The 19,334-nt window shown below is 51.8% G+C and overlaps 2 protein-coding genes across 2 annotated transcripts in view; one reads left to right on the top strand and one right to left on the bottom strand.

Moving 5' to 3' along the window:
- The first annotated feature begins 4,537 nt into the window (after positions 1-4,537).
- Slc46a1 (solute carrier family 46 member 1) lies at positions 4,538-11,692 on the top strand. Its single transcript, XM_005349448.2, has 5 exons — positions 4,538-4,825; positions 5,201-6,053; positions 7,834-7,917; positions 9,929-10,085; positions 10,592-11,692. Exons 1-5 carry the CDS (start codon positions 4,598-4,600, stop codon positions 10,647-10,649), a joined length of 1,380 nt encoding a protein of 459 aa, XP_005349505.1. The 5' UTR covers positions 4,538-4,597; the 3' UTR covers positions 10,650-11,692.
- Positions 11,693-12,986: 1,294 nt separating this feature from the next.
- The window catches only part of Sarm1 (sterile alpha and TIR motif containing 1), a 21,168-nt gene continuing 14,820 nt past the window's right edge, over positions 12,987-19,334 (bottom strand). Inside the window, exons 8-9 of the mRNA XM_005349451.3 lie at positions 14,828-14,949; positions 12,987-14,681 (exon numbers count right to left, since the gene is read on the bottom strand). Coding sequence (XP_005349508.1) covers positions 14,552-14,681; positions 14,828-14,949 — 252 coding nt within the window. The 3' untranslated portion in view covers positions 12,987-14,551. The remainder of the gene's footprint in view (positions 14,682-14,827; positions 14,950-19,334) is intronic.

The following is a 19,334-nucleotide window of genomic DNA, read 5'->3' as shown; positions in this document are numbered from 1 at the left end:
AGAGTCCTGTTCACACTCCTTCACACATTGTTCCCGGAGAGTCCCGTTCACATTCCTTCACACATTGTCCCCGGAGAGTCTTGTTCACACTCCTTCACACATTGTTTCTGGACCCCCAGCTGCCCTTCCCTATATAATCAACCATTTTGGTTACCCATTCTCTTTGGGCTTCCTGGCAGCTGTACCTGATTCCTTTCTTTCCCCTCTCCCTTCCTCTTGCCCCCATCCTTACACGGCTCAGGGTTACAACCACTCTGGACTCCCCAGATGTCCCTGCTTCTGCCTATGCTCTCCCTTTTACAACAAACTTTCCTCTCCAACATACCAAGGAGCAGTCATGTCCTTTCCTGTTTATTTAGAGCTGTGTGTGTGTGTGTGTGTGTGTGTGTGTGTGTGTGTGTGTGGTGCTGTGTTCACAGGCTGGGGTAGAGCTTGTGTATGTGACCCATGGTATTGTGCAATGACCTCTCGGGAGGGCTGAGTCTTTATCCAATTACTAAAGAGGGAGAAATGCTATTTATTTGTTTGTTTGTTTGTTTGTTTTAGTTTATCGAGACAGGGTTTCTCTATAGCTTTGGAGCCTGTCCTGGAACTAGCTCTTGTAGACCAAGCTGGTCTTAAACTCACAGAGATCCACCTGCCTCTGTCTCCTGAGTGCTGGGATTAAAGGTGTGCACCACCACCACCCACTAGAGAAATGCTTTTTTAAAAAGATTTTTTGTCCCCCCCCCAAAAAAAAACAAAAAACAAACAAACAAAAAAAACAGGGATTTTTTTGTGTCTGACTGACTGTCCTCTGTCTGCCTCTGCCTCCTAAGTGCTAGGATTAAAGGCATATACCACCACCAGCTTAGGTCTTTTTTTTTTTTAACATTTACTTTATGTGTACGGGTGTTTTGTCTGCATTGCATGCGTGTCTGTGTACCGTGTACAGTGCTTGAAGAAGCCAGAAGAGGGCAGCAGATTCCCTTGGAACTGGTGTTTCTGATGGCTGTGAGTCACCATATGAAAGCTGGGAATTGAACCTGGGTCCTCTGGAAGAGCAACCAGTGTTCTAAACTGTGGAGACATCTCTCCAGTACCCATATGGAGAAATCTTAATACCGTTATCATGTATAGTTAAAAAATTTATTCGTCATCATGATTTAAAGCATTTTAAAAGATTCATTTCGTGTGTATGAGTGTTCACCCATATGTGTGTCTGTGCTTGGTGCCTGCAGAGGTCAAAACAGAGTGTCAGGTCCCTGGACTGAAGTTACAGACACTGAGCCGCTCTGTGGGTGGTGGAAACTGTTGCAGGAATGGCAAGTGCTCTCTTGACTGCTGAGCCAACTCTCCAGACCCCTCACCACACTTTTTAAGGAACATTTTGTGGGCCTGAGGATTTAGCTCAGTGAGAAGTTGCTTGCTTAGTTAGTGTGAGGTCCCTGGTACAAGACAGTAGGGGCTTGGGGGACAGACATTTTGCACTGTTTTGTTGTGTGCCTTTTAACTATGGTGTTAAATTGGAAAGGAGCCGGTCTGTAGCCCTTCGGCTCTGTGATCACATCATTCCTGCTCTAGAGATTTGAAAGGCAGCGTCATTTTATTCTCCCTGTCTTCCAAGAGGGTGGCTGACAGGTGATCGCGTGGCTTCCTTCTAAGTATAAATTCTTGGACTCTGTCCTCCCCAGCGCAGCTCCACATGGACAGGTCTCTGCATGGCCCTGGGCTCCAGCTGGGGAACCCTTTCCTCTTAACAGCTTTAGAGCATCTACCGTGTGCGAGGTACCATTCTGGTGGCTGGGGATACAGGACTGAAGGACCCAAGATCCTTGGCGTCTAGGAAAGGGAGACAGACAACAAACGCATACAAAAGACTCACAACAACAGGAGGAGGGGGAGGGAGTGGCTGTCATAAATCACAGGCCCGGGCTACATTTTTAGCAGAGGTGGGGCAGCCAGTGGCATGGACATCTGGGAGAACAGCATTCTGGGTAGACGAAATGACAGGTGCAAAGAAAATGGCAGGTATAGGAATAAGATTGAGGGGCAGGTTGGAAAGACCCTGTGGAGGCCAGGGAAACCAGAGTGAAGGGAGGCCAGAGTGGGGTGGGTGGAGCAGGAGAGGGTGGAGGTGGCCCATGTGACTGTGGCGTTCAGGATGACTTGACTTTCGCTAGTGAAGTGGAAATCACTGGATGGTCTGAGCTATGTTCAAGGAATGTTGAGCATCCCTCATAGAAGGAGGTAGTGGAGAGGACGACCAGGCCATGACTGAGAGTCTGGCTTCTTCTTCCCTCTCGGCCCTCTCCCTGTGGTTTGTAATCCTGCCCCTGCTGCAGGATGCCTCTGGGGGTACAAAAGGATACAGACTAAAGGCTGACTGAAAGGGAGACTCTGGCTCTGCAGCTATCAGCCGGCCATCATCCCTGCCAGAGTGAGCCTTTTGATGAAACGGCTGTCTCCCGTGCGCCTGTAAATAAGACCAGACGCACCAAGCCAGACTTGTGTAGAATCGTCGTTTACCAAGTGAACGCAACAAAGGGTCTGGAGAGGCCTCTAGGTGATGGACGCGTGGACTGAGACACACACACCCTACCCCACGCTCCACTGAGAGACCCTGACCGCTCCTGACCTTAGCGTCTATCTAGGAAATAGTTGCAAGGTTTTAGCCCAGTGGGTCTCAGTCTTCCTAATGCTGCGATCCTTGAATACAGTTCGAGTTGTGGTGACCCCCAAACAAAGAATTATTTTCGTTGTTACTTCATAAGAGTAATTTTGCTACTGTTACGAATCATAATGTAAATATCTGCTATGAGATCCCTGTGGGGTCCTGACCCACAGGTTGAGAACCACAGTTTTAGTCAGTCTCTCCTGTGCTCTGTATGGGCAGGGATAGAGGGGAGTGATGGACAGGTGTGCACAGCGGCCTGGTTATTTGAAGTAGAATTCTTTTTCTCTAGAAGCCCATGTGAGGGTTACTTGACATCCACTTATTCTGAGCCTCAGACTCTTACTGCCTCAAAGATGACAGTCACTGGTCAGCCCAGGCAGAGATGGAACCACTCTCCACCCCAAGAATCAGGGCCCTTCAGGTGACACACAGGAGTTCTTGGGGACTTTGGTCCCCAAGGTCCCCACATGAGCACCAGGAGCCCGTATTCCTACTCTTTATGTCTGTCATGTTTGGACTCCACACTGATTACTCAGTCCGGTCTCTGTCTCTTGCCCTCAATCTAGAAGCTGTCAAACTGGGGGTGGGGAGGTGGGGGAGGCTTTGTCTGTTTCCTTCGATGTTGTGTTCTGACCTCCACGGCCATCAGTTAGGGCGTGAGATGAATGAAGAAATGGAGGAGGGCTGTTACTGTGAATTCCTTTCTCAGGCAGTAACATAAAAGCCCCAACAGGCAGGAAGTCGGCGTTGCTCAGCAACAGTGCAGGCGTCTGCTTCCTGGCCCAGTTCCTACAACCTGGAGCACACAAAAGCTCAGGACCATACCCAGGAGCCTCAACCATGGAGCCTCAACTATGGAGCCTCAACGATGCCCTCACTCATCTGGTCTCTGCTCTGCTCTCTAAAGGAACTGCAAAACCAGGAAAGGCTCCCAGGGAGGGAGCAGGGGCAAGGGACAACCTACTAGTCTTTAATAGCCATAACTATTGAGTATAACAGCAAGGGGGCGTGCCTTTAATCCCAGTACCTAGGAGCCTGAGGCAGGAGAGTCTCTGTGAGTTTGAGGCTAGCCTGGTCTGAAAGTATATATAAATAGTAATGGCACTTTTAAGGTACCAGATCTTGTTCTTTTTCAAGATAAGATCTCACTATAAAGCCTTGATTGGTCTGTAATTATCTGTGTAGACCAAACAGGCCTCAAAAATCACAGAGATCCCAGCACTCGGGAGGCAGAGGCAGGCGGATCTTTGTAAGTTCGAGGCCAGCCTGGTCTCAAGAGCTAGTTCCAGGGCAGGCTCCAAAAGTCACAGAGAAACCCTGATTCAAAAATCTTAAAAAAAAAAAAAAAATCACAGAGATCCACCTGCCTCAGTTTCTAGTGTGCTGAGATTAAAAGCATGTGCCAACCGGTCCCGCCTCCACGCAGCTTTTCTTCCAGGCCAAGTGCTTCAGCGCGAGCCAGCAGGCTCCAGTTGTCCTTGTACAGATGCTCCTAGGCAGCCACAGCGTTCTAGCCCTGCGTACCCATTGACCTGACTTCCACATCTCTGGATTCGGACCAATAAATAGCTAGTTTATAAGGTTGCCACGAGATAGATAATACACTCAGAATTTCTGGCCCCAGCATGAAGTGAATGTTCGATAAATGTTAATTATTGATACTCTAATTATTCTTTTGAGTGTTCCTGGGTCCAAGAGGGAGGGCTGCAGCAAGGCGGTATCTTTGCGCTGTTTGGAGTGAGGTCACCCAGCAAGGATTCTAACTCGACTACACCCAGCCGAGAGCACCCAGGCCAAAGTTTTGGAGGCTGAGATCTCATGCCCCGCCCCTCCAGACTTTAACTGGGAGAGGAGTAGGAGGCCCGCGCCGGCGCAGATAGTGCTGACTGACCCGGGCCTCCGGTAGCTGGTTCGGAGGTGCCAGCCCCTCCGCGTTCGTGCATGGAGGGGCGCACGAAACCCAAGGGCTCGTCCCGCAGCATGCCCGGGGCGGCCGTGCTGTTCCGCGGCCCCGTGGAGCCCGTCGTCTTCCTGGCCAACTTTGCCGTGGTCCTGCAAGGCCCGCTCACCACGCAGTACCTGTGGCACCGGTTCAGCACCGAGCTCGGCTACAATGGCACCCGCCACAGGGGAAACTGCGGGAACCAAAGCGCGGATCCCGTCATGCAGGTAGTGGGGACCACCGGGTTGTGAACGCGGAGCACGGCACGGGTCGAGGCCTGTGGAAGATGGGGGTCCCTGGGAGGGGGGACGCACATGGCGGGGGGGGGGAGACGCACATGGTGGGCGGAGCTAGAGCAAAGGGGGCCTCCCGTGCTGACTGCTTTGGGGTGTAGGTAGTGGATTCAGAGAATGCCTGGCCTGGAGGGTTAACCCAAGTGCGGAGATGGAGGGAATGCTTCTCCGGGGCCCGTTTTTTAAGAGTTCAACGAACATTTCAAGAGGCTTAGGGCTCAAAGCAAAGCCTCAACCCTGTAGCTGCCAGATTGATGATGGTAGCTAACTAAATCAAAGGCCTGCGCCCTGACGGTTCTGTTTTCACAGGAAGTGGAAACCCTGACTTCCCATTGGACCCTCTACATGAACCTGGGCGGCTTCCTGGTGGGACTTTTCTGGTCCACCCTTCTGGGAGCCTGGAGTGACCGCGTGGGTCGCCGCCCACTGCTGGTGCTGTCCTCTCTTGGCCTGCTGGTCCAGGTCGTGGTGTACATCTTTGTGGTGCAGTTGCAACTGCACGTTGGCTTCTTCGTGCTTGGCCGAGCCCTTTGTGCCCTTCTAGGAGACTTCAATGGCCTCCTGGCCGCTAGCTTTGCCTCTGTGGCGGACGTCAGCTCTAAACACAGTCGCACCTTCCGCATGGCCCTGCTGGAAGCATGCATTGGTGTGGCTGGGACCCTGGCAAGCCTTCTTGGGGGTCATTGGCTCCGGGCCCAGGGTTATGCCAACCCCTTCTGGCTGGCTTTGGCCCTGTTGATCGTCTTGACTCTGTATGCAGCATTCTGTTTTGGTGAGACAGTGAAGGAGCCAAAGTCCACCAGGCTTTTCACGCTCCGCCATCACCGATCCATTGTCCGGCTGTATGCGGTCCCATCCCCAGAGAAGTCCAGGAAGCATCTAGCCCTGTACTCATTGGCTATCTTCGTTGTGGTCACTGTGCACTTTGGGGCCCAAGACATCATGACGCTCTATGAGCTGAGTACACCCCTCTGCTGGGACTCCAAGCTGGTTGGCTACGGCTCGGCAGCCCAGCACATACCCTACCTCACCAGCCTGGTAGGCCTAAAACTTCTACAGTACTGCCTGGCAGACACCTGGGTGGCTGAGGTCGGCCTGTTCTTCAACATCCTGGCCATGGTGGTCTTTGCGTTTGCCACCACCACACCCCTCATGTTTACAGGTAAACTGAAAACGGGGCCATCCACACATTGCTCCCAAATGTGGTTCAAGCCTGTGTCTTTGGACCCAGAGTTACACTCTCAGCCTGTGCAGAGGACAGACAACTGAGAAACCCCAGAAAAATACCTTCTCTAATTTATAGAAAATATAAAGCGTCAGTGGCTAAAGTAATTAGTGCACGTTATCAATCATAAATATTGTTAGGAATGTAGAGCAAAGACAAGAGCATAGCTCATGAGCTAATTGCTTCAGCCCTTGGCCTCTCATGGCTTATTTACAGTGTTCTTAAGCAAAGTCCATGCTGCTAATGTCTTGATCCTTGGCTCTCGGATAAGAATGGCAGGGCCCTTCCTCAAGGGATCCTTGTTTATTTGTTTAGAGACAGGCTCAGACTTGACCAAGTGATTTTCTATGTAGCTGAAGATGACTTTGAACTTACAATCCTTTTGCCTCTACCTCCCGGGGACTCACAGGCCTTAACAACCTTACTCTGCCTTCTTTTGTGTTTGTTAAAATGCCAGGCTTTCTAACATTCCTGCTGACTTGCTTCCTCTTCCTTTCCTTCCTCTTGCTGCTGCTCCCCTCCCCGCTCTCCTGAAAAGAGGGGTAGCTGGCTAGAAAATGAAGAAGTTAGCTTTCTTTTCTTAAAATTTTATGTGCATTGGTGTTTTGCCTGCATATCTGTGTGTGGGTGCCAGATGCCCCGGAACTGGAGTTGTGAGCTGCCATGTGGGTACTGGGAATTGAACCTGGGTCCTCAGGAAGAGCAATCAGTGCTCTTAATCACAGGGCCATCTCTCCAGTCCCAGAGGTTAACTTTCTAAAAATAAAAAGTATTCTTGCTGGAGCCTGGATCTGCATTGTGCAGTCATCTGTCTTGACAGCCAGCAGCTATGTTAACTCCGCTGCTGGACCAACAGTGAAGCCACGGGGACAGGAACCATTCACTCAAGGCCACAGACTTCAGAAGTGCTGAGATAAAGACGTTGTACCACAGAGTCTCAGCAGAATTGCAAACATCATATGCCTATCTATAGGTAGCTGGATGGCAGGAGCAAAGGAATTCACATGGTATGCCCTCAACTCTCGCCCTTCACCGATGCCACCTCCTTATCCCAAGGTGGCTGAAGGAAATTCTCACACATTGTGTAGCTGGTAGTCTCTCAGTGCTAGAGGCCCCGGCTGAAATCAGAATGTCCCTGCTCCCTCAGGGACACTGGAGAAGCTCTATCCCTATGGCTTGGGACTGCTGTGGCAGGCCTCCGAGACTGGACACATCTTTATCAGTCTGATAGAAGGGAGAGCTTCCCTGAAGGTCCTTCCTGCTTAAACCTGTAAAGACTCATTCGCCACAGAAGACAGGTCACAGGTTCAGGGCCTGTCTTTGAGGCTGTTAGTCAACCACCCTCCGACAGAGGCCTATGGTTTTCCTCTTACAAGCTAGGAGATGGGTTCAGGGAAGTCCAGTAGACAAGGTCACACACACAGTAAGCAGTGGTAACAGGGTTTGAACTCAGGGCCAACCCCAAAGCCTATACTCATTTTCTGGGTCCTGTCATTTCCCCCGTAGTGCCACGTGGCCACTGGAGGTGTTCTGAGGAAGCAGTTGGTAGGGCTTAGCTCTCATGTAGAAAGAGTGAGCAGATGAGCCGTGAGCTGGGGAAAACTGCTGTCCTTTCCTCAGGTCCACATCTGCCCTTCCTGGGCTGTATGTAGGAGCCCAGTTGCTCTCAGGACACCCATCCTTGATGGCTCTTTCCTGACCAGTGTTTCTCTCGCAGGATATGGCTTGCTTTTCCTGTCACTGATGATTACACCTGTCATCCGGGCCAAGCTTTCCAAGCTGGTGAGCGAGTCGGAGCACGGTAAGTGTCAGAGTCATCTGTCCCTGGTCCTTCATGTCCAGTGTTGCCTGGATGGGCAGTTCTGGCCAAGGAGGGTCTGCCTTCTACCTTCAAACCTGGAGGAGTGAGCAGGCAAGACAGATGCTCTTATGCCATGTGCTCAGAACTGGCTAGGTACCGATGCTGTCAGGTTTTGTTCCTCAGAACTAAGATTGTTGTCAGTAGAGCACAATCCAGTTCTGAGTAACCACAGCAGCACAGCAGAGCTTATCTCTTCAGAGCTCGTCTTTCCCATCTGTGAAGTGGATGTGATGATACCAGGGTTTCCTGCCATGCTGGGGTCAGAGGATGCAGGCCCCGAGGGAATAAACAGCCTCTGCCAGAGATTTTGTTGTTCCCAGTTGTCAGATGAAGAAAGGGAGGCCTAGAAGGTTAAACTGAGTTCTTCAAGGTTGTTCAGTAAACAATGGGACAGGGATGCGTGCGTGCATATGTGTATCTGTGCACATGGATGTGACTTCAGTGTCTTGAGGAACATGGAGTCTTTGACTTGGGCAGTCTAGCTAACTACTTGCCTCGTGGATTTCCTGCCTCCACCTCTCAAGCCCTGAGATTACAGGTGCCCACCACACCCACCTAACTTTCTTTTGGTTAAGGGCATCCGAACTCTGGTCCTCATGGTAGCATAGGTGCTTCATCCACTCACCCAGCTAGACACACACATACACACCCTTCCCCGCGCACACCTCTGTTCCATATGTTTTTAAGAGCACTTGGTCTTGTAGCTGGGCTCCAGCCCTGCCTTATTCTGGACCTGTTTCTTCGTTTGTGACATGAGGCCTTTTATTCCCCAGGACACTGTAGAGCCTTAGATTCTGGCAGCTGAATCTCTGTATCTATTGTGTTGTTGCTCAGTTTGCAACAACTGAGTTACAAAGCTGGGTTCTGGCACAGGCTAGGGTGTCTGCTAAAATGCCTCATTCATTCAATATACTTTTGCTTTTGTTTATTTTGAAACAGGGTCTTCTTGCTATGTAGCCCAAGCTGGCCTTGAAGTAAAATCCTCCTGCCTCAGCTTCCCAAGAACTGGCATTACAGTCGCGTTTCACCATGTTTGCAGGCAGTGGATCTTTCCCACCCAGCAGGTTTCACTGTGTACCCAGTATGGGAAAATAGCAGGCCCCTCTTGGAGGCCACCCGTGATAGGTACTCTCCATTTTAAAATTACTGGCAGTCCACGCAGTAGCTCTTGTCCTTCGTACACAGAAGGCGGAGCAGCGACCCAGAAAGTTCAGCGCCTCAGCAATCGCATGGCTGTGAGTGTGGAACATGGGATCAAATGACGCTTCAGGAAGGGAAGCTGGCAAGCTCTCGTAGACATCATGTGTAGCTTGGCAAGACTCAGCAGGCTTTCAAGCTCTTGCCGCCGCACGTGATGACCCGAGCTCGCTGTCTAGGGCCCACGTGGGAGAAGAGAGCCAGCTGCTGAAAGTTGTTCTCTGACCACCACACAGATGCCTGGCACAAGTGACGTGAACATAATAACACATTTTTAAAAGAAGCTGTCATGGTAGTACAGCCTTGTAATCGTAGCACTCGAGGCTGAGACAGGAGGACTGCAAGTTTAAGGGCAACCTGAGACCATTTCTTAAAACAAACCAAGTTGGGGCTGTGGAGATGGTTCAGCATTTAATAACACTGGCTGCTCTTGCACCAGGCATGCACGTGGCACGGAGGCACACATGCAGGCAGAGCACCCATACACATTAAATAAAGTAGGGTTTTTTAAAGTAGGAGGCACCACGCGGGCTTTTCTGTGAATTTAATAACAGTTGAAAGCTATGTGTTTAACAGCCCCTCTGCCAGGCACTTCCTGTGTGTAACGTCATAGAGTCTTTACCACAGCACAGAGTGGGAGGCACAGGTGAGGGACGCAGGTGTCCCGCCCAGGTCACACAGCTGTGAGGTGGCACTGCCCTCCCTTGACCCTGGGTTTTTCCAGCTCTGAAGCATGGTGTCTCTTTCCTCCCAGGTGCTCTCTTTTCTGCGGTGGCCTGTGTGAACAGCTTGGCCATGTTGGTGGCCTCTAGCGTCTTCAACTCGCTCTACCCAGCCACTCTGAACTTCATGAAGGGCTTCCCCTTCCTCCTGGGAGCTGGCCTCCTCTTCATCCCGGCCATTCTGATTGGGTAATGGAGGGCCCTGACCTTGCCTGCGCATCATGGTGTCTTAATTTCCGAGAGGCTTCCTCCTTCCCCCGCTCCTAACTGGAAATGGCAGCTTTGCCTCTAGAATCCTTGTCCTTTGGGTATGGCATCCAGGGCTGACCCTACCCCAAGCAGGTGGCTGCCTGATCTTTTAGGGGCCATCTCCAGAGTAAGGTAGAGCCATGTGGTGAGGGGCCAGGCTAACACTACTGTTTGACAAGGCTGTGTCCTCTTCCTCAGGCCCCTCAGCCTGCCCCATCCTCGAATTGTGTTAACAGAAAGAAAACTTACTCAGCTACTTGTGGCTGAGCCCCAGGCTAGACTGACCCACTCAAGTCGTGAGAGTTCTTCTCCAGAGTCCTCTGCCGATGGACATTGTCCTATGCCTGTCGGCTTGGGAAGGGACACACCTGGAGCTGCTCACCCAAGACAGTCCCATTGTCACCTCTCTAGAATCAATCCTGAACCATCTCTCTGGTCTCTCACAGGGTACTGGAGAAAGCTATTCCACATCCTGAATTCCAGCAGTTTCCACAGAGTTCCTGATCTGCTCAAGGCCATGGAACAGGGACCCGCACCAGCCAGCCCTCTGAGGGTGGTACTCACTTTGGACAGGGTGGTCAAGCCAGTGATGGGCATCACCTGGTCTCCCACTGAGCCAGTCCCTGCTTAGGATCTATAGTCTGACCAGGATACGCCCACTCAGGGCAGGCTGCAGGGAGCCGTTTGAGGCAAGGGTGTTTTTTGGGTTTTTTTTCCCCCTTTTAAGCTATTTGTAATTCAGAAGCCTCCAAAATGAAGGAGACAGCACTTCAGGGACCACCTGAAGCATGGGGACCGACCTCTCCTTCCAGCCCATGGGACTAGGTCCGTGATGAGTGCTGTGGCCTCCAGTCACCCTAATGATAAGTGTGGTACCTGTGGAGAGACTTGGCCCCAGAGGGAAAAGCACTGTCTGTGGATGGGAATCAGCCCTTGACCTCAGCCTGTCCACCGTGACCTCAGCCTGTCCACCGTGACCTCAGCCTGTTCACCTTTGACCTCAGCCTATCCACCCTTGACCTCAGTCTATCCACCCTTGACCTCAGCCTATTCACCTTTGACCTCAACCTGTCCACCCTTGACCTCAGCCTGTTCACCTTTGACCTCAACCTGTCCACCCTTGACCTCAGTCTGTCCACCCTTGACCTCAGCCTGTCTACCGTGACCTCAGTCTATCCACCCTTGACCTCAGCCTGTCTACCGTGACCTCAGCCTGTCCACCCTTGACCTCAACCTGTCCACCCTTGACCTCAGCCTATCCACCTTTGACCTCAACCTGTCCACCCTTGACCTCAGCCTGTTCACCATCCTTGACCTCAGCCTGTTCACCGTGACCTCAGCCTGTTCACCCTTGACCTCAGCCTGCCCACCCTTGACCCCAGCCTATCCACTGTGACTTCAGCCTGTTCACCCTTGACCTCAGCCTGCCTACCCTTGACCTCAGCCTGTCCACTGTGACCTCAGTCTATCCACCTTTACCTCAGCCTGTTCACCTTTGACCTCAGCTTGTCAGTTGTCACAGTATAAATCATTTGAGTCAGACTGAAGAGTCACTGGGCTTTGGGGCTTTCTGTCTTCCCGCTCTCAGCCTGTTTGGCACAGGTCAGACACAAGCAGCTGCTGGGCTGGAGTTCCTGAGCTGCCTGCAGGGATAGTCTCTGGCATGTCCCTTAGAGCTCCAGCTCTCTAAGGTGCTGAGGGGTGAAGGGCTTGTGAGACATTCTCAGAGCAGCGGAGACACTTGGGCCCCAGCCCTGGCTGCTCCTTCCTGTAGGTCTGTCTAGTCACTACCCCGCTGGCTTCATGGCTCCGCCAGCCCCAGCAAGATCTCTGCCATTTGGCCCTCCATGTAGTTCAGTGCTGAGCAGGGCCGTGCACTGGGACCATCCTTCCTGCCCAGAGCTGAGAAGCAGACTCTGGCCTGTTGTGAAGCTGCTGATTTTTGGCAATTGGCAGTCCTCTTCAAGCCGACCCAAAGTGGGAGGTTTGTTAGTGTTCCAGCCGGGACTGTCCGTGAGAGCTAGACCCTGCGCCTGCACCTACCACCCACCCTGCAAGGCGGTTTCCCCGCTGGAAACCGCAGGTGAAAGAGAAGTCTCTAGGGAAAACTAAGGCGGCGGGGTCCACTCCTGCCTCACTGCCCTTCTGAGGCCCCCTGAGCTGCAGCGGGGTCCACTCCTGCCTCACTGCCCCTCTAAGACCCACTGAACTGCAGCGGGGTCCACTCCTGCCTCACTGCCCCCTTGGAGGTGAAAACTCAGCAAGAAGAGGCCTTCTACTGACCCCGCCACTGTGAGGAGAGAAAGGCTCCACTCTGGCACCTTGACCTTGAATAAAGAAAGCTGGGTCAGCTTCCCACCCAAACTGTCTGGTTACAAGGGTCCCTCTAATTGGATGTTAGGAAGCACAGTGGTCGGATGCTCTGGATCCGACCACTCCCTGCACCCCAGGATGAGATGCCTAGTGAAGGGATAAATGCACTGTGGCTGGATGTTTACCCTCTTAATGTCGCCCACTAGAGAGGGGTAGGGGTGTAGTGTAGTGACCACCCTGACTCAGCCCCAGCTTGGGGCAACAGCTATATAGCCCAGCCAGGCAGAAACGCTGCACCCACAGACCATGCAAACCTGGGCAGCCTGAAAGGCTACTGAAGAGCCCGTCTTGAGGTCAGTGTAGTCAGCCTTGCTTAGCTCTGCCTGCAGTCTGAGCTGTGTCACCACAGAGCAGAGTACCTTGCTAGAGGAGGCTTGGCACTGCTACCCTGACTGGGGCAGAAGGCTGTGCTCTGGTTCCCCAGGAAGACAGGAGGGGACAGATCAATGGAAGGCCAGACAGCAGAGGTAGTAGTGACCTGTGTCCCAAATAAGAAAACCCAGAAACTTCCTGAGTGCTGCCCACGGGGCCCTCTGGAAAGTGTGGACTGGAGATAGATAGGTTTCCCTGGAGGAACTCATACTGTATCGTTGTTGACTTCGTCATCAAGGGTACCATTCCATCTGCCTCACCTCAGAACAGGCTGTGGGTTGGTACTGGTGGCAGGACCAGGGCTATAGATAGTCACAGTCAGAGGCCAACCATGACCCGTGGACGATGGGGTCTTTGGCAATAAGGACAGTCAAGGAGAAGGTGTCCCTAAGCCTGGAGAGAAAGCCCTTTGACTCTATGACAGTGGGGACTGAGGGAAAGTAACCTGGCCAGCTCCTGGAGAGGTGTGTGACTCCACTGCCTCCAGAGGCCAGCAGCAGGGTGATGCCAGCTGTCTCCAAGCTGGAGGCTGGGTATTGGCAAGAGCCAATGGGCTGGACACTGGTGCTGGGTGTCAGGACTAGGGCAGAATCTGAGGCTGCCACCACTGATTTGGGGACCTGGGCCTATCACTCAGCCATTCCTCTCTGTAAAACTGGGGTGACAGGACTGGAAAAGCCTCCAGGGAGGGTTAAGAACCAGACTGGGGTGTTTGGAACGTGACAGGGGCTGGTGAGGACCTTGCATGAGCTCCCGTGGGAATCTGCAGACGGCAGCGGCTCAGGAACTTCCCAGATGGCTTGCTCTGTGTTTTGATAAGATTCCCAGCGGATGTGGACACACTTCTGTGGGAGAGACGGCCCCACGAACTGGCCCTTGTCTGCAGAGGTCTTGCCTCTTTCCCAGGGTGCAGGCTCTGCCCTGGCTACCGGTGCTGCTGAAGCTTCCCTGGTCTCCTTCTCTTAGCCCTGTGATGAGGAGCTGGAGAAGCCAGATAGAACAGGCCAGGCAAGAGCCTTATGCACAGCACAGAGGTTTGGGCTTGGGTGGATTCTTACGGTCTCCCTGAACAAGTAAGGGTCCTTTCTTGCACCAGAAAGGGCAGCAAGGCCAGGCAGAGTGCCAGCTCAGATGGACTCTGACTCCCAGTATGGCAAAGGACGCTGCCTAAAGAAATCTGGCAGGGGTACCAAGTAGTTACAGAGCAAGGCCATGAGGCAGCAGGAATCCAGGTGAGCCAGGGGCCAGGCACAATGTGAGTAGACAGCTTTTGGGGGATCCTCAACCCCAGATGCCTCCTGGGCCCAAATAGAGGGCCTAGGCATTGTCCTGACTCCTGCCAGGGCCTGCCAAGCTCACCCTACTCGAGCTGGCTGCTCTTGGGCAGGAGACCAGAGATACTATCTTGAGTGTCCAGAACTAAGCGGGGGCATGGGATGTTGGAACCTGAAGGCAGGGCCTGACAGAGGAGTCCTCTCATTTAACCCTGTGCCTGGCATCTCTGGGTTAGAAGTGGGCCACTGTGTGGCAGCAGGGAAAGCCATTTCCTGAGAAGGGTCTGGTTTGCCTCAGCCCAGGGCGGCTCTAGAGGAGCTATTCCTTTAAGGGTTGGGAGATAATGGAACCAGGGGTCACGGCAGGGCGTGGGAACTGGGGACAGGCTAAGGCAGACCTATTGGTGCAGTTCCCTCCAGACTGGTGTCAGAGCCGGCAGAGGAGTCCTGAGAGGGGCGGCCCTGAAGGAAGCGGATGATTTTCTCGATGGTGGCCTCCTGGTATTCGTGGGACCATCTGTGGACACAGAGGCCAAATGGGTCAGAGGGTGGGCAGGGGCTGCTGTGGGCCAGCGCCATTTTCTACACACACACACACACACACACACACACACACACACACACACACACACACAGAGCTCCTTAACTCTTCCTGGGTCTTACTTGATGCCGTTGAAGGTAAGCACAGCCTGCATGTCCTCGGGCAGTGCCTGGGGCTCGGGCCACTCAAAGCCATCAATGATGGGCACAATGTTCTTGCCACAGCTTAAAGCAGTCACAATCTCCTGGGAAAAGAAGGAGAAAGACTGTTGTGGTTTGATCTTGAATAACCCCTGCGAAGCTCATGTCTTGGATGTTCAGTCCCCAGCAGCGACGCTGTTGGGAATTGGTGAAGATGTCAGGAGTGGGGACTGATTGCATAAAGTAGGTCATGGGGGGGGGGCAGGAATGGGTATCCCTAGAAAGGTATCCTGCGCCTTGCCCCCTCTGTGCCTTCTGGCCACCGTGAATGTTCTACCGCACAGCAGGACTCAAGGCAGCAGGGCCAAGTGACCATGGACCAAAAGCTCAGCATCCATGGACCACAGTAAATCTTCCCTTTCCTGTTGACTGTCCTGGATGTTTGTCGTGTGATGGAGATCTGACCGAAACAAGACCTCCATCCCACCCAACAGCCCTGAGGTCACCACAAGTGAGAGACCCCTGGTTTGAGACCCTCTGGAATGTACCCTGGCTGCTCTCAGCTTTCACGGTAATTTATAAACCGTGTGTCTTTATCCGGGACAGGCGTGCCTAGAGTGCCTAAAACTACTGGAGTCTCCTGAGTGTAATTTTACTATTGCCATGATCCTAGCCAGAGTTTGGATGAGGGAAGTGGCCTAGAAAATTCCTGATGGGGGGCTGGGTATCAGAAAGACCAACCACAGCACGGGGCTTAGGACTTCTGAGGTCCACCCACTTTTCAGGAGGGGCTGCAGGATGAGTTCAGTGCCAGTAGCGACAATTTCATCAGCCGTGCCTCTGTCTAAAACCTCCACAAGATCCCCTCATGAGTGGGGGCTGAAGAGCTTCCAGGGTGGTTCATAGACCATGGGGGTGGAACTCAGTAAGCACCAAGGTTCTACTACTCTGATCTCTCATCTTGCCTCTCTTCCTTAGACCGTTGCTCTCCCACCTAGATCCACTCACAGCTTTGGTCTCAGCTCAATCAGTACTTCCCCAAGGAACCTGCCTGAACATCCCAGTCAAGTCAGCTCTCCCGTGCGGGTTCCCACCGGCTCTGCGGCAAACTTCAACTAATTCAGTTCAGGGGTGATTTAGTTGAAGTTTCTTCTCCCTGGTGTCACAAGGTGACTAAGGGCAGGGGCCGTGCCTGGTTTTCATTAACCATACTTCTTGGCATCTTTCACAAAGCCCTGCCCACAGTCAGCCCTTCTTGAGTACTGACTGGACGGATGAATGCATGAAGCGATACACATAGTAGCTGGGGGCTGTATTCCGAAATAAAAAGAATCCGGGTTCATTTTGATTGTTAATTTTGATGGTTGACTTTTTTGGATTTAAAAAAAAAAAGTTGAAGGGGAGTGGGGAAAATGTATAGCTCAATAAAAACAAAAAACAAAACAAAATTACCCAGAAAGTCCAAGGTCAGCCTGGTTTACAGAGTGAGTTCCAGAACAGTCAGAGCTGTTACACAGAGAAACCCTGTCTCAAGAAACCAAATGAGCAAAAACCCCAGAGAGCCAGTGAGGTGGTTCAACAGGCAAAGGTGCTTGCCACTCAGTCGCTTCCATGGTGGAAGGAAAGAACTGATTCATGTGGGTTATTCCCCATTTCCTCATTGTGCTGTGTTACATGTACTCGTGTGCATGTACATGTGTGTGTACGCACTCTCTCTCTCTCTCTCTCTCTCTCTCTCTCTCTCTCTCTCTCTCTCTCTCACACACACACACACACACACACACACACACACAAGCAGAATGCATTTGTAAAACACGCAGAGCATTAGTGAGGCTCATACCTTCAGGCGTGTCTATTAGGGTGTTTCTAGAGGGGAGGGAATAACTAAGGGGGGGACAAACTGCCCTGAATGTAGCTGGCACCATTCCATGGGCTGAGGTCCCAGACTGACTGCAGGGGCGGGGAGAGGGAGAAAGCCAGATAAATGTCATGCCCTCTGCTTCCTGCTCCAAAGGTGAGAGCTAGCAGTCTCCCCCTGCGGCTGACCTCTTGGCTTTCCTTACCACAATGGAGGTCGCCCCTGCATTGTGAGCTACAATAAACCCTTCCTCCCCAGAGTTTCTTCCTGTCCAGTGTTCAGTTACAACCTCAAAAGAAAGAAGGACTGTGTGGGGTCTCCGACACAGGCTCTGTGACCCAAGGCTAGGATAATGGGCTGTCAAAGTCTGTTTTCCAATATGGAGCTCGGGGTTAATGCCAGGCAGTGATCTTACAGGGTTGTTAGGTGGAATAATGGCAATGCTCCACAGCAAGTGAGTAGAGCAGGGGCTAGCTCTTAAAACTGCATATTTAAGGAGCAGTGGGGTGTGGTGGCTCAGGTCTGTAATCCTAGCACAAGGGAAGGCTAAGGTGGGGGGATTGTGAATTTGGGGCTAGTCTGGGGTATACATAGCTATACCCTATCTCCAAAAAGGGAAAAATAATTTTTTAAAAAAGGAAATAATGGGCTCCTTCTCTGTAAAGTACAGAGGTAAAACTTGCCCCACAGACTGTTCAGGGACATTATTCACCGTTAATAGTGATCTGGTAAGCACTTACCAAATGGGTTCTGCCTTTCAAGTCCCATCAGGGATGGGACTTTTTAAAGTGCAGTTCACTTGTGGGTTTGTGTATTGATTAGCCACTAAATGTGGCTTCCGGGAAGGGAGTATGAAAACCAGAGACAATTAGGCCCCATAAGCAACCCAAGAGAATGACAGAGGCTTTGGGACAAAATCCAAGGAGCGAGCCACGCCAGCTGCCTGGATGCTCCACCCTCACCAGGCTCAGTGGTGGAGCCTGGGAAGAGAGCTATGGGCTTTCACATAGACTGTGCTCCTGGAGCTTCATCATAGTAAGAAAATGGGGAGGGAAGCCAAGAGCGGAAGGTGCTTCCTCCCAAGCCCCTCAAACATGCAGCCCGGGAGGACTCCAGGCCTTCAGAGTTCAAGCGCATCCAGGGCTGTGTTGTCCAAGCCTGGCTGCCTCTCCTAAGCATCTGGGTGAGTCCTTTAATCCTAGCACTCAGGGAGGCAGAGAGGCAGAGGCAGGAGGATCTCTGTGAGCTCGAGGCCAGCCTGGTCTACAAATCAAGTTCCAGGGCAGTCAGAGATATACAAAGAAACCCTGTTTTGAATAACCAAAAATAAATAAATAAATAAAAAATTGCCAGGGCCATGGTGTCTCTTCACATGAATAAGAAACCCTAACTTAGGGATTAAAGGCGTGTGCCAATACCCCCAGCTCTATTTTTTATTTTAAATTACGTGTATTTGTGTGTATGTCTATGTGCATATGCATGCTTGTGTGAGCATGTGAGGGGCATGTGTGTGTGATTGTGTGGTGTGCACACAAGTGCAGGTGCCCTGGGAGGGCAAAAGATTTCCTCAGATGGCCTGGAACTGGGATCGCAGGAGGCTGTAAGTGCTGGGAACTAACTTTGGTCCTCCTGGATAACACAGCATTTTCTCCAGCCTCATTGTCTTGTTCTGTCTCCAAGAGATAAGGTCTTGGGCTCAAGGCCATCATCCAGCCTCAGCCTCCTGAGTGGCTGGGTCTATAGGCCAGTGCCACAGCTCAGGCTCATTGTGGCCATGTCCTTGTCTCGGCTGCATGGAGGCAACCAAACCTCAGCTGGCTACTGCATCCCTCAGCCCAGGCTCCGATTCCAACTAACCGATGCATGACTGTTAATCTATAGGTGTGCTATGGATCTGTGGTCTGTGCCTTCTGCGAGGGCTAAGTCATTCACTGGAGGTACAATGGTGAATTAAACAGATGCAGACACAAAAATTCAATTAATAACAATAATTGCTGCCATTATGTGCCAGGCTTTCTGCTGAAGGCTTCCTAATTGAGCCCTTTGAGTCCTTTTAACAATATCTTAGATCGGTGGCTCAACTTCCTAATGCGACAGTCTTCTAGTACAGCTCCTCATGCTGTGGTGACCCAACCACAAAACTATTACTGTTACTACTTCATAACTGCAGTTGTGCTACCATTATGAGTCATAATGTAAATGTCTGTGTTTTCTGATGACTTCAGGTGATCCCTGTGAAAGGTCTTGTTTTGGGGTTTACTTTGGGTTTTGAGAGAGGGTCTTCCTAGGTAGCCCTGGCTTGTCCAGAAATAGATAACTAGACAGTGGCTGGTCCTGAACTTGAGGTGATCTCGCCTCTGCCTCTTGAGTGCTGGAATTATAGGATGCACCACCATATACAGCTCGCAGATGTTGTATCTTGCATGCATTGTTATCCCTCCCTGGTCTCACTGTACAACCTTACACATGAACAGGACAGGTAAGCCATCCCTACCTTGTAGATGAGAAAACTGAGGCTGTGAGAGCCTAGGTAACTAAAACCCTACTCAAGACTCAGCAATGGCTCCCGACTTCAGCCCAGTCAGAAAGATGATCCAGCTAAAACCCTACTCCAGACTCAGCAATGGCTCC

Source organism: Microtus ochrogaster, chromosome 7 (assembly GCF_000317375.1).
Source record: "Microtus ochrogaster isolate Prairie Vole_2 chromosome 7, MicOch1.0, whole genome shotgun sequence".
NCBI lineage: Eukaryota > Metazoa > Chordata > Mammalia > Rodentia > Cricetidae > Microtus > Microtus ochrogaster.
This window is presented reverse-complemented; position numbering and strand designations above follow the sequence as displayed.

Coding starts and splice junctions, on each gene's coding strand:
- Slc46a1 (XM_005349448.2), top strand. CDS start 4,598: ATGGAGGGGCGCACGAAACCCAAGGGCTCGTCCCGCAGCATGCCCGGG. Junction 7,918..9,928: donor GGTGAGCGAGTCGGAGCACG/GTAAGTGTCAGA, acceptor CTTTCCTCCCAG/GTGCTCTCTTTTCTGCGGTG. Junction 10,086..10,591: donor ATCCCGGCCATTCTGATTGG/GTAATGGAGGGC, acceptor GGTCTCTCACAG/GGTACTGGAGAAAGCTATTC.